This window comes from Leptonychotes weddellii, chromosome 12, assembly GCF_054177405.1.
Source record: "Leptonychotes weddellii isolate Sample4059 chromosome 12, ASM5417740v2, whole genome shotgun sequence".
Classification (NCBI taxonomy): domain Eukaryota; kingdom Metazoa; phylum Chordata; class Mammalia; order Carnivora; family Phocidae; genus Leptonychotes; species Leptonychotes weddellii.
The window spans coordinates 13,020,393-13,035,667 of record NC_138380.1 but is presented as its reverse complement, the minus strand read 5'-3'; the positions used below and the strand labels follow the sequence as shown (position 1 = coordinate 13,035,667).

General features: G+C 39.8%; 1 protein-coding gene across 1 annotated transcript in view; it reads left to right on the top strand.

The window, feature by feature from the left end:
• The window catches only part of IFT56 (intraflagellar transport 56), a 49,664-nt gene extending 36,251 nt beyond the window's left edge, over positions 1–13,413 (top strand). Inside the window, exons 14-17 of the mRNA XM_081800903.1 lie at positions 1,950–2,142; positions 2,973–3,079; positions 8,943–9,076; positions 11,134–13,413. Coding sequence (XP_081657029.1) covers positions 1,950–2,142; positions 2,973–3,079; positions 8,943–9,076; positions 11,134–11,245 — 546 coding nt within the window. The 3' untranslated portion in view covers positions 11,246–13,413. The remainder of the gene's footprint in view (positions 1–1,949; positions 2,143–2,972; positions 3,080–8,942; positions 9,077–11,133) is intronic.
• The last annotated feature ends 1,862 nt before the right edge of the window (positions 13,414–15,275 follow it).

Below are 15,275 nucleotides of genomic sequence, written 5' to 3'. Positions count from 1 at the left end.
AAATGTCTTTGCTGGAGGCGGAATTGCCCCGCCCTTGCCGGTCTGGGCTAAGTAATCTGCTCGGGTTTGCTCTCAGGAGCTTTTGTTCCAAGCTTTCGGTACAGCTTTGGAGGCCGAGAGTGAAAATGGCAGCCTCCCAATCTCCGCCCCGGCGGAGAACTCGGGGTCCCGCTCCTCAGTGCGCCCCCAGAGAAAAGCAGTCAGTTACTCCTGTCTCCCCGGTCTCCGGCCGCACTCCATGCTCACCCTGCCTGTGACCGCGCGTTTCTATCTCTGGCACCCGACCCCGTGTGGAGTCTCCAAACCCAGCAGATCCCTGCGGTGCACTCCCGTGCTGCCCCTCCTGGGGGAGGAAGGGGAGTCTCCCCAGATCTGCCTCTTGTTGGGTCCCTGCTGGAGGAGCAGTGGCCCGACTGTGCCCCGGATCACGGTTTATGGCAACCCCGAGCTGAGAGCCCGTGCCTCAGCTCCATCCCTGCAGCCGGCTTCCCTGCTCCAATACCTGGGAGCTCTGCCGCACTCGGCACCCCCGGTCTTTCTGTGACCCCAAGGATCCTGAGACCACAGTGTCCCACGAGGGTTCCACCCCCTGCTTAGCCACTGGAGTGACGTCCCTCAGCGGAGCCGACTTCTAAAAGTTCCGATTTTGTGCTCCACGGCTCTATCACTTGCCAGAAGCGGCCGACGGAGGCCCCTCCCCCGCCGTCTATCCTCCCGAATATCGCCTCGGATTCACTTCTCCGCACGTCCTACCTTCCAGAAAGTGGTCGCTTTTCTGTTCAGAGAGTTGCTGCTATTCTTTTCTTCGATCTCCTGTTGAGTTTGTAGGTGTTCAGAATGGTTTGATCCCTATCCAGCTGAATTCCTGAGACCAGACGAAATCCCGGTCTCCTACTCCTCCGCCATCTTGCTCCGCCCCCCCCAAACAGACTCTTAACTATAAAGAACAAACTGGGGGTTGCTGGAGGGCAGGGTTGAGGGATGGGCTAAATGGGTGATGGGAATTATGGAGTGCACTTGTGCTGAGCACTGGGTGTTGTATGTTAAGTGTTGAATCACTAAATTCTACACCTGAAAGTAATATTACACTGTACATTAGCTAACTGGAATTTAAATAAAAACTTGAAAAAAATAATAAAAATAAAAACATTGTTATCTTTTTCTCACTGAAATAAAAAGTTCAGGGGCAAAGGATTATAAAAATTTCCTTTGTTCTTAGGTTACATTAAAAAGTACAATGTAAATAGACATATAGATTTTATAACCATATTACTGTTTTCCTTTTTCTGCTATATTTTATAAAAGCATAACCTATGTTGAGAAAAATATCCAAATTAAAGTATAGAGCTTGATGAATTTTTGAAGTGAATGTACCCAAATAATCAGTCCTCAGATCATGAAATAGTATTGTCTTAACTCCATAGAAACGTCCTCATCTCCTTGTTTGAGTCCGTCCCTTTCTCCCAAGGCTAACCACTATTTTGACTTCTAATTCCATAGACTGATTTGCCTGAATCATTCAAAGCAATTCAGTTGAATTATTCAATTCAATTTCGTTATCATTTAGCAAATTGTTCCACTTGTTATTATTCAAATTCTAATTATTGTCTAACTTCCATTATGTCTTTGTGAGTTATTTTAAAACATGTGTCATAATTTTCAAGTATGTGTATTATCTTGCCCAGGCTATTTCATTTTGATTTCTAACTTAATCGTATTGTGGTCATCCAGTGTACTCTGTATTACACCAGTCCTTCAAAATTTGTTGAGACTTGCTTTACTGCCCAGTAACATGGTCATGTGTCCTTGAACAAAATAGGTGTTACGCAGTTGTTAATTATTCTGTTCAAATCTTCTATATCCTTACCAAATTTCTTCGGTCAGCTTGTGATATCAATAACTGAGAGAAATATGTCAACATCACCATAGGTTTGTCCTTTTCTTAGTAGCCTGTAGAGAATTTGACCATCTGTAAGGCTACACTAAGTATTAATCAAATAAAGCAAGCCGATGTGGTATTTTTACCGCAAAAATATCGTCATGGTTATTCCCTTTCTTTCCTCTTCTTACAGGTTTTCCTTTTAATCCAAAGTGAGAAGATGAAAAATGATTACATTTACCTCAGTTGGTTAGCTCGGTGCTGTGAGTCTTCTTTTAAATGTTACAGAGGAATCCTCTTTTTCTTCTCTGTTGCATAATCTTCTGGATGGAAATTACAGTGAACGTTTCTAAATTTGTTTCATAGAATGAGTAAACACTGAAATTAAGCATCGTTAATACAACTCAATAAGGGTGGTCCTGTACATGTATTACATACATTTACCTTGTGATTAGTTCTACCATACAATGTTGACCTAGCATGAACAGTCCTGAAAGATGCCAAATTTTTCCATCAGCCCTGTTAAAGTTTCCAGAATCTCAGTTTACAGGGTTCTTTGTTAAGTGGTACTGTTATGCTAATTTTACCTTTTCATTATGATGCAGGCCTGAAAAGTGATAAAATGTCAAAAACGTAATCTTTTTGTATATTATGTAGCCTACAACCTCTGTCTGTCTCTCCCCCTTCATTATCTTTTCTTGCTTCTTTTTTTCCCCTGGATTTAAAATGTTCACAGAGTTTTTAAAGTCATGGGAAAATTTCAGCAATCAGATGTTCTAAGTGAGGCTGAAACTATATAAGTAGGATTGAATGAATGATACATGACTTTTAAGCAGATGAGAAAAGTGGGAACTACTGGAAATCAACCCAATCTAAAAACAAACAATTATGTGAATCCTAACTTAAGTATTTTACATATGGTATAGTTCTGATGGAGAACCAGCTTAATGCTAACATTGCAAACTTTCTACATAAGAGCTGTTTACCATTTCTTTGTCTGTTTGGAACATAGAACCAAATCTAAAGAATAACAAGATGCAGAATTATATTTCCTATACATTTAAGAGGCAAAAATCTTTGCTTCTTTTTGTAGATATCATGAACAAGAAACCAAGACTAGCCTGGGAACTTTATCTCAAGATGGAAACCTCTGGCGAGTCCTTTAGCCTCTTACAGCTCATTGCTAATGACTGCTACAAGGTGAGTCTGAGTGAGATCTAAAGGGAAAACTGAAGATCAGTCTCACATGCTACACTGATTAATTATTAGGGAGAGGTGTCCTAGAGATTAAATGGCCATTGGTAAGAGGATTCACATAGAACTATCAGAAATGTCATCCCTGGGGCTCCTGGCTGGCTCAGCTGGAAGAGCATGGGACTCTCAATCTCAGGTTTGTGAGTTCAAGCCCCACGTTGTACGTAGAGATTACTTAAAAATAAAATCTTTAGAGGCACCTGGGTGGTTCAGTGGTTAGGTGGCTGACTCATGATCTCAGCTCAGGTCATGATCTCAGGATCGTGAATTCAGGCCCCATGTTGGGCTCCATGCTAGGTGTGGCACCTACTTTAATAAATAAATGAATAAATAAAATCTTTAAAAAAGAAAAAGAAATGTCATCCCTTTTATGAACAAACTGAACTCAGAGATAGACAGCATTTCAGGGTTTTACATGTATATTAAGTATGTATGCATATAAGTGAAATATGAAACCATGTATATGAAACAATGATTCAGAGAGATTGTTTTAGATTTCTAAAGGTTGTGTGTGAGTCTTTAGATACCATCCAAGTAGAGATATTCATCTGGTAGTTGGAAACTTGGTTCTGAAGCTCAAGAAAGATGTCTTCTGACATGTAGAGACATAGATTTGGATAAATCGTCACCATTTCAATAGTAATTAAAGCCCTGGAAAACAAGATTACCCAGGTAAGGAAGGAAAGTGAGAAGAGTAGAGAGTTGCAAACCAAACCTTGGGGAATATTTAGGTGCAAATTGTAGACAGGAGAGACAAAGGAACCAGAAAAAAAAAAAAGGAAAAAAGCAATCAGATTTAGTAAAGGACTGGCTCTCTGTGTGTGTATGCAGGAGCGGGTCTGTGTGTGTGTGTGTGGAGGGGGGAGTTGGAAAGGCAGGGAGAAGGAGAGAGGACTTTGGGGCCCTATCCTATAGATTAAAAGCTTTTTTACAAATTAGCCTCAAATTCTGGAAATTCCTTTTTTTGGAATATTTCTTCCTGTCCAAAAGACATGCAAATGTTAGGTAAAGTGAGTCTAGTGTTAAATTAATTAATAATAGCTCATTTCAAAGTGAATCATTACTAAAATAAAGTCAATCACCATCAATGGAAAAGGTTTTAAAACATGGGAAACTTAAAAATGTTTAACATGACTTAGTAGATGGCAATGACATTAAGTGAGTTAGAGGAGGCAGAGGGAAAGAAAACATTCAGAGAGGAATTTTGTTCAGTTGTAAATGTATTAAATCTGAAGTGTGTTTGGGGCTCCAGGTAGAGAGATATTACATGTGGGAAATTATCAGGATGAGCCTGGAGCTCAGGTGTTCATGTGAGAAGTCAGGATTAGAAATGCAGTTTTAGAAGTTAACAGTATTGGATTGCTCAGTCAGTTAAGCATCCAACTCTTGATTTCAGCTCAGATTGTGATCCCAGGGTTGTGGGATTGGCTCCTTGCGCTGGGCATGGAGCCTGCTTAGGATTCTCTCTCTCCTCTCCTCCCTCTCCCTCTGCCCCTCCCCCTTCCCCACCCGTGTGCATGCTCTCCCTCTCTCTCAAAAAAGAGAGAGAGAGAAGTTAACAGTAGTTAATGGTGGTGGTGGAAGTGGTCGTAATAGTAATAGTAGTAGCAGCAGCAAAGTATGGGAGAGAATGAGGTTAACCAGTGAATGGGATGAGGAACCACGTGGACACCAGTGTTTAAGGGATAGAAATAGAATCAGTGAAAGAGACAGAGGATGAAGATGGACATAAAGAAAGAAAAGAACCGGGAGGGGGGAGAAGTGCTTTTCATTCCTGCTTTTCTTGTTTCTATTTTATCAAAAGCAAAGGGAGAGAATGTCAAGTCTGCAACCTGATGGAACTGTATGAGATCTGAGAAAACAATAGTGCATAGACAAGAGAATGAGATTAGAAAGCAGATTCAGTGAGTGTAGACTACAGTAAAAAAAATTTTTCAAAAAAAAAATTGATGCTAAGGGTAAGGGAGGAAATGTGTTGCTAACTTAAAAGGGAAAACGGGGTTAGGGATTTGGGGTGGGGAGGGAGAGGTTTTTTTCTTTTAGAGTAGGGAGTAAGAGTATATCCTTAGGCAGTGGAGCTGTTGAACAGAGAGATATTAAAGATTCAAGAGAGTAGGAACATTTTTTTTATTATTATGTTACGTTAGTCGCCATACAATACATCACTAGTTTTTGATGTAGTGATCCACGCTTCATTCTTTTAGAAGATTTAAGGAACATTTTTGATGGAGGAAGACCCTAAAAGAGATGAGAGGAAGATGGGGTAAAGATCAAAGGAAGATAATGACCTTGAAAAACAATTTAGCATAACCTACTGTCTCAGTGGCTCCATGGCCACCCACTAGTTTGGTGAGTCACTGGAAGGGTTCACATGACTCAAAGTTACACTCATGGCTGAGACTTATTACAATATAGAAAAAGCAGGAAAAAGATATGTATAGGAGAAGACTGGAGAGGTGAAACCCAGACTTTTTTGCCCTCCCTCTGTGCTAATTGCACACTCATGTCTTTCTCCAGCTGCAAACTACAGAGACATGTGCGAGATATCCAGGAAAAACAGAAAAAGCAAGTAGGGAAAAAATGGCAGAATTAAGTCCTAACATGGCAATAATTGCATTAAATGTAAATGGTCTAAATATGCCAATTAAAAGACAGACATTGACAGGATGGATAAGAAACCATGACCCAACTATGTGCTTTTTACAAGAAACTCACTTCAAATATAATGACATAGGTAGGTTGAAAGTAAAAGGGCAAAAAATATATATACTGTGAAATAGGCAGTTTCTTTAACAAACAAACATATGCTTACCATATGACCCAGCAATCACCCTCCTGGGCACCTATCCCAGAGAAATGAAACCTGTGTCTACACAAATACCTATTCCCAATGTCAACAGCAGCTTTATTTGTAATAGCCAAAAACTGGAAATAATCCAAGTGTCCTTCAGTAGTGAATGGTTAAACAAACTGGTTTGGCTTGGACTACTACTCATGGATAAACAGGAATGGTGATGACAAGCCTGACTCCATTTCTTGATGTTTGACTGCTGACAGCTTTTAAGCCTCACCCTTCCCTCTTCCCCCTGTGCCCCACATCTGGACAAGATGATAAGAAATGCTAGGTAGTCCCTTCTCTGACACCATCAGGTGATTCAAACCACACAAGCCCCTGCTCCTGCTCGGGAACCTCATCCCAGCCCCACCCCCGGCCACAATAAAAACCCAGCCAGTCTCCTTGCCTTGCTCTCTCAGGCCATTTGGAAACTGCTTGAGAGGCCTGACCTACTTCCCCCACAGAACTCAATTATATAAGTAAGAAATCTTTCCATGCTCTCTTGGTGTGTGTGTGTGTGTGGCATCATCACTCTTGATATCCAAACCAACTTTGGGTGGAGGTCCCTCCTACTTTTTTAGAGTTATATAATAGGAGCAAACTATTGGTACACACAATAACTCGGATTTTTTAATCTTTTTTTTCAAAGACTCTATTTGTCAGAGAGAGAGAGAGCGAGCACAAGCAAGGGGAGTGGCAGGCAGAGAGAGAAGCAGGATTCCCGCTGAGCAAGGAGCCTGATGCGAGACTCCATCCCAGGACCCTGGGATCATGACCTGAGCTGAAAGCAGATGCTTAACTGACTGAGCCACCCAGGCGCCCCATAACTCGGATTTTTTTAATTGAAGTATAGTTACACACAATATGACATTAGTGTCAGGTGTACAACATAGTGATTTGACAACTCTGTGTGTTATGCTGTGCTCACAAGTGTAGCTACTGTCACCATATGCTATTATAAACCATTGACTATATTTCCTATACTATACCAAAATAACTTGGATTAACAAGGAATAACGAGGACATTATCCTGAGTGAAAAAATTCAATCTCAAAGGGTCCTGTACTGCTTGATTTCATATACATATATATGATATTTGTGAAATGACAAAACTGTAGAGATGTAGAACAAATTGGTGAGGGGCGCCTGGGGGGCTCAGTTGGTTAAGCGGCTGCCTTCGGCTCAGGTCATGATCCTGGGGTCCTGGGATCGAGCCCCACGTCCGGCTCCCTGCTCAGTGGACAGCCTGCTTCTCCCTCTCCCTCTGCCTGCCACTCTGCCTACTTGTGCTCGCTCTCTATCTCTCTGTCAAATAAATAAAATTAAAAAAAAAAAATTGGTGATTGCTGGGAGTTAGGGCTGGTGAGCAGGGAGGGGAGCGCACATGACTATAAACAGGTAGCACAGCCTTGTGGTGATGGAATAGTTCTGTATCTTGATAGCAGTGCTAGTTACGTGAGTCTACACATTTGATAAAATGATGGAACTACACGCACGCATTGTAGCAATGTCAACTTCCTGGTTTCGATACTGTGATATTGCGCTATGGTAAGCCGTAACTGGGGGAATTGGGTGAAAGGTACATGGGACCTCTTTGTACTGTCTTCATAACTTCCTGTAAATCTAGAATTATTTCAAAATAAAATGTTCTAAAAAATGAACCAACTAGAGTTATATCCAGCAATATAGATGCATCTTAACATATGCAAGACACAAAAGAATATTATGATATTCATATAGATAAAATTTTGAGAGGTAAAATTTAATTATATTGTCTAAAGGTATATACATAGGTAATAAAACTGTAAAAAAAAAGCCAAAGATTTTGACAAAAACTGATGACCATAAAAGTTGGAATAGTAGTTGCTTCTGGAGGGAAGGAGAAGGTTGTGGTTTGGAAGCGACACAGAGAGCTTCTATTTTGCTGTCAATGTCTTGTTTCTGGACCTGGGTGGTGATTACACTTGCACTCATGTTATAGGCATTAAACTGTACATTTGTGTTTCATATACCATTCTCATTGTCATTTCACCAAAAGTAATTTGAATAGAATGTAGGAAGAAGGATTAACCTTGAAAAGGAATAAGAACACTTCTTCCTATGAAATGGGCAGAAATGAGGGAAGGATGAATGAAAGTACAAATATAATTTGAATTGAAGGGAGGAAAGTTGTGTTTTCCCTGAAAGATAGAAAAACGATAAGCTAAGAATGCAATAGAGATCTTAAGGAAACTGGCAAAGGTTTAGAAAAACAGTTTACAGAAATTGAGAGGTAACTAAACCACCCTGAACAAGGGGGATTGCCCAGCAATTTGAAGCCTTCAGCAAATGGCAACACTGCATTTATAATGGCCAGTCAAGAAAACTCATCCAAGCAGAATTTAATGGTATTAGGCATGCTCTATGAGGCCAAGGAAATGTGTAGTATATTTGGGAAAGAGGTCTATCAAAATGAAGTAAACATTTAGAAGATTTGGTGTTTAGAGTAGCAGTATCCATCTAGGCATTTTGAGAATTTAGGAACAAGGTCAAGAAAGGTAGTGTTCTCTTGGGTTGAACATGATCAAATTAGCATAAAATGAATGATAGTAGTCATTTACAGAATGTATCGAGGAAACCTGAAAGATACTCTGCTCAAATCACAATCATCGGTTTATCATCAAGATTACACTATAATTAGAAGAAATGATAAATGTGTTGATTAAATCATAACTTGACTATATGTAGGAAAAATGTTATATTGTTGAAAACTGAATGAAGGTAAGTTGATATAAATTGAACCGTGTACTCAAATTGTGATTTTCCTTTTTGTTTTAATAAGAAATTGAAGTTTTATCCAGTTTGCTAGCTGAAAATGTTATCACTAACCATACACTTTTTTATACAGTTCTGTTTCATGGTATGTTTACATTTAGTTTCATTCTGTGCAATCTTTTGAGTACAAGTATTATCACAATATTTTCTTTTAATCAGATGGGCCAGTTCTACTACTCAGCCAAAGCTTTTGATGTCTTAGAGAGACTGGATCCCAACCCTGAATATTGGGAAGGCAAGAGGGGTGCCTGTGTGGGCATTTTCCAGATGATCTTAGCTGGAAGAGAACCCAAGTAAGTAATCGGACAAGAGACACTACCTCTCTCCTTTTGCTGGTTTGTGAGGAAAAAGAATTGTTTTCTTGGATGCCATCTTCTGAAAACCCAAAACTATAATAATGTTTTATAATGATGAATAGAAGATTAAAGTGTTTCATATTTCTTTTTTTTTTTTTTTTAAAGATTTTATTTATTTATTTGAGACAGAGAGAATGAGAGACAGAGAGCATGAGAGGGAGGAGGGTCAGAGGGAGAAGCAGACTCCCTGCCGAGCAGGGAGCCCGATGCGGGACTCGATCCCGGGACCCCAGGATCATGACCTGAGCCGAAGGCAGTCGCTTAACCAACTGAGCCACCCAGGCGCCCAAAGTGTTTCATATTTCTATCTGACTTTTTTCCTCCAGAAATTTTTTATGTTGTAAAATCGGGTCATTCTAAATCCTAGGTACTAGGGACAGTGAGCATACTTTGGCTTTCAAATGTAAGAGCAAGATCTATATTTGGCTCCAAATGAATTGTCATTTTCATTAAAAAAAAAGTCTTTTTCAATCTCTTCTACTCTTTCCTTTGCCTATTGGCTTTTTCATGTCTTTTAGTTTAGGTTTCCAAGAATTAGGAATGGAGTGGGTATGGTTGATAATTCTTTTTTTTGTCTTTTGCCTTCCCATATTCCAGGAAATACCGAGACAGTAGAGTACATAAAATTAAATGGCGTACAGTTCCACTTGTAACAAAAATGAAAATACTTAAAACTAAATTTCATTTTCTAAAAATAACTTTGTGGAATGTATTTGTTACTGGTAAATGAATAGGAGATGTGATTATTTTTTATAAGTAAATAATCTATCAAAAATTACTTCATGCCTTGTATTTACTTCCAATCCTAAATACAAGTTTAAAGAATTTGATTAGGTGAAAGAAGATGCTTCAGGGAAAAAAGAAATAGAAAATACAAATGAACTCTTATGGAAGAGAATCAATAGGCAGTCACCTATACATTTGGTAAGGTAATAGGGAAGTTTTAGTATGCATTACTTAAAACATGAGTTTTAATTTTAATTAAATTTAAATTACTTAAAACATAAATATTGGGGCGGGGGCTCCTGGGTGGTTCAGTTAGTTAAGCATCCGATTCTTTTTTTTATTTTAAAATTTTATTTATTTGAGAGACAGAGAATGAGCGAGCGAGAGAGTACAAGCTGGGGGAGGGGCAGAGGGCGAGAAAGAAGCAGACTCCCCGCTGAGCAGGGAGCCCCATGCTGGCTCAATCCCAGGACCCTGGGATCATGACCTGAGCCAAAGGCAGATGCTTAACCAACTGAGCCACCCAGGAGCCCCAAGCATCCAATTCTTAATCTCAGCTCAGGTCAGAAAAATTAATAACATGTATATAGATAGTATAAGTAAATAAGGAAAACTTGGGTTAGTGAGACGGAGTTCATAGAATTTCCATTTTATGGAATATTACTCAGCCATCAGAAAGATTGAATACCTACCATTTACATCGACATGAATGGAACTGGAGGGTATTATGCTTAGCGAAATAAGTCAGTCAGAGAAAGAAGATTATCATATGGTTTCACTCATATGTGGAATATAAGAAACAGTGCAGAGGATCATAGGGGAAGGGAGGGAAAACTGAATGGGAAGTCAGCAGAGAGGGACAAAAACCATGAGAGACACTTAACTCTAGGAAACAAACTGAGGGTTGCTGGAGCGGAGGTGGGTGGGAGGATGGGGTAATTGGGTGATGGGCATTAAGGTGGGCACGTGATCTGATGAGCACTGAGTGTTATATGCAACTGATGAATTATTGAACACTATATCTGAAACTAATGATGTACTATATGTTGGCTAATTGAATTTAAATTGAAAAAAGAATTTGCATTTTACTATGCCACCATAAAAATAGAAGGCTTGGGAGTTCATAACTGGTTTGTGAATACATAGTGACATAGTCTATTACTGAAGATGTCCTACTGGAAGTATGTGAAGAACAAGTATGAGTTTATGTTCCCTCTTAATTTACATGCTGTATTGAAACACTTTGTCCTTTCAAATCTTTTCCTCAGAGAGACCCTTCGAGAAGTGCTCCATTTACTGAGAAGCACAGGTAACACCCAAGTGGAGTACATCATCCGGATCATGAAGAAATGGGCCAAAGAAAACAGAGTGCCTGTCTAAAATAGCTCCAGAGTCCTCGGGAACCAGTCAGCACTTTGATGTGAAATTGGAAATCATTTTCCTCAAGTTTAATGTAAGATGCAGGGCTCTGTTCTTGGACATTTCCTTCCTTGCCCTTCGAGCCAAGATCAGTGACTGACTTGCCTAGAACTAGCCTCCTGGCTGAACTAAGTGCCAGAGTCCACGCTGTGGCCCCTGTATGATCCGACTAGCAATAAGACTTCGGACTTGTCTGGTGCCTTTCTTCCAAAAATACTCAGAGAACTCTTATGTAATTTGCTGACTTTAAGGAGAATGGCATCATTTTTTTTAATATTGGCATTCCATGGCATTTTCCCCTCACTGCAATAACAAATGCCTTTAATGCTCAAAAGCCACTATCATTCTGTCATCTTCATCTTAGCCATCTGTACATTATCCCATTTTACTGCGGAATTCCAGAAAGAATTTCGTAATGCGTTTCTGAATCTCGGGAGAACAGAGGTTATAAGTAGCGAGATGATTCTAAGAGTGGCAGTAAGATCCTTTATCAAACTCATTAATAGATAATGGACTTTGGGGATTACTCTTGCAATAATTCTGATGATAAATAACATGTTACAGTAGAGTAACAGGAGTACTGGAGTTTTTTAAAAGGTGAGTGCTATGAAAAAAATCTGTGTGGTACATTTAAAGGTATCCAAGAGATAGTATACAGATTGCCTTAGTCACTTCTCCATTATATTGTAGGGAACAAAACAGATTAGGGATTTTTTTTTCATATACCGTGCTGAATAAACATCAATTTTGAAAGTAGGGCTACAAAGATTATATATATGCAGTGTGGCTATTTATTAATATAATGATAATAAAGCATGAACTGTGCAGAGCCCTTTGATGAACCTCCTAATGGCTGGACTCTGTCCTAAGTCATATTCCAGCCCCGTGTTTCTGAGTTCTTGAGACATAAACCCATTATACGACTGAGCAGTTTTAGACTCACGACTGATTTTTCGGAAAATAGACATACATGTTTTTCTCTACCAGATTACCTTTGTTTCTTTTTTTTTTTTGTATTTTGTTTCTGTTAGTTTAAGGCCCCCAGCCTTACAGATGTACAAAGTGCAGAGCCATCCCTGTCCGGCATGAGAACTGAAAGAAAGTCCTAATTTCTTGAGGACTACAGACAGCTTAGAGAATTCACGCCCCCGGCACGCGCTGCAGCCGAGGAAGCTGTACGGCATGGAGCCGGGAACATGGCAGGGGAGCAGCCAAGGAGAGAAGATCAGTGACTTCAGGGAGCCTTTGCTTTCTGGACAGTTGCAAGAGGTCCTTTCAGTTCCTGTCTTTTATCTTAGACCCAGATCTAATCAGTTCAGAGCACAACTGGCCTGAATAACTGAATTTTAGAAAACAAAATTGCATCATTTTTTTCTTATGCCAAAGCTTCTACTTTCTCATTAATGCTGTTCCTACTTTTTCAGTAGTTGGTTCTCAGCATCTAAGGTACTCGGTGGATCAGAGCTGGGCAGAACCTGCTATAATTTTAGAATTATCTTGTGACTCTTACTTACTTAAAATATTAGGAAACTTAGTAGTGGAGAAAGACAGACGGAACACCTCTGTGGCTTTTGGCAAAGAAATTTGTCTTCCAGTTAATTGCTATTATTTTCAAATTTCCTATACTTGATAAGCTTTTCCATTGATGGTGATTTACTTTTAAATGAGCTTTTGTTGAATTTAACACTCTTGTGTCTCCCTGCCATTTTCCTGTCTCTTGGGAAAAGCAGATACTCCAAACGTAGCAATTCCTGGAATTTTTAAACTAATTTTTAAAAAGTTTTTAATCTATAGAAGTGAGCCAAAAAAGCATAAGGACTAGTTTAAGAGGGGTACCATCCAATTCTGTTAGTAAGGATAGCTACTTCTGAACTGTGTTGGCGGAGTCTCAAGATTGCAGAGTCGCACTGCAGGGCAGTTTCTCTTATGTGTGATGATACAGGAGAGAAGGGGGATGCAGGCCGAGGAATGTAGGGTCATGTGTACAGTTCAGAACATCCCTGTACTATGTACAGTTGGTAGCAGAGATTACTTGCAAATGGAAAACATTTTTAATTATTTTTGTATTTCAAAAGAATTATTATATTGTACTGTAATACACCCAAATTAAAGTTTATTGTTTGGTCTTATTATGGTAATCTATTGAGCGTGGTGAATGCAGGTCCTGGGTATGTCATGAGCCTTCTCCCCTTTCTTGACCCCAGAGTGGAGGGAAAAAAAATAAAGTTTGGGGCTCCACAGGTACTCTTTATGAGAGAGGAAAGTAGATATTTTTTTTGAAGCTTATCCACTAGGGCTGTGGTTCCTGCTTGGTCATATTAAGTTTGGCTCTTCGCTGAGTCATAGCTCATTTCAAAAGTGTTATAGCCAGTGCATAGTATGATACCTTGCACAAGAAAGCTCACTGATACTTATTTGCTGAATAATTAAGTATATCGTAGCTGGTAGAGCAAAGGACTTGTGAGACCTGACCTCATATAATTCTGACTCCCATCTAATTATTGTTTTATTGTGTGCCAAGCATATCCTAGGAGCTAGGGATGCAAAGATAGATAACGCAAATCCCGACCCTTATGAAGTATATACAACTGAACACAGTAGTGTGTGATTGTTGTCAGCAATAGGAACAAAGTATTGAGAGAAAATAAGGCAATGGGTTGGGGCGCCTGGGTGGGTCAGTCAGTTAAGTGTCCAAATCTTGATTTCCGCTCAGGTGGCGATCTCGGGGTTGTGGGATCGAGCCCCGCATCGGGCTCCATGCTCAGTGCGGAGTCTGTCCCTCATCCTCTGCTGTTCACGCTTGCTTTCTCTCTCTAAAATAAATAAATGAATCTTTAAAAAAAATAAAAGAAGGCAATGGGAATGTTTGTATCCCTTGTAAATCGACACCTCCTGCCTCCTTGGGGAGCGGCAATCAGAATGGATCCTGAAACTCCGCAACTAGCAAGATGCCCCGGCTTCCAGCATGTGTGCAGCATGTGCGACATACATCCAAGCACATGGAAGCCGAAGGACTGCTTTCCGTGCTTTAAGGCTTCGTACACTTAAATAGTGGAGAGCAAGTGGGTATTACCAGATCATAATACTTGTATCTCCTTTCTAATGGCAAAAATGAATTTATGATTTACTACTTCCTCTACTTAGGAGTCTCTTAATTTGACTTAGGTAAATGGTCATCTCTGCTTCTTCATCCTATAAAATACTTCTGAGGTTTGTAGGTATGTGACGATAGTGTTCAAACAGTATTCTGCCTATTTAGAGATGCTGTCAGAGAAGCAACCCTAGAGACCTGGTGATGTGCCTGAAACCTTAGCTCCGGGCTGCAGGACTAAGTGAAGAACCTAAGTCTCCACACATTCACTAGATGAATACATCCAGCTGATAGGTGTGTATTGAGTGTGTAGTATATGGTCTAATTTATACTTTTTGTTGCAACAAAACCCTTCCTTGAAATAAAATCTAGATGCCATATACAACCAGAGAGGGACCACGTTGGTGGTTGGGGCAAAGGGGAGGAAAGAACCAGATGCAGCAGGGCCCCCACTCAGGCTGCCCCTCTCAGGGCGACACACTTTACAGACCATATATGGAGTGAGTACACTGCTATGTGAACCTAAACTGTGCCTAAACTATGGATACATCTTATCTAATTTTATTCATCATAGTTTTTGTATATCCATTCATGTATTCATGTGTTTATTTGATCAATTACTTATATCCCACTGTGTTCCAGAAAAGATTTGCGATAAATTACCAAAATACATGTTACAAAATATAAATAGAAGGCATTTAAGAATAAAAGAAGCCAAGAGTAAACTTCCTACACAAAAGTACATACCAGAATTACTAAAGATGGGCCAGAAGTTCACCTTTAGGCTTCCTACCAACTAAAGCAAAGGATGAAATATAACCAGATAAAAAATTCACAGTCCACCTATATGTGAATGAACTCCCCAATGGGAAGAAAAAACTGGATTCTCAGTGATCTCTG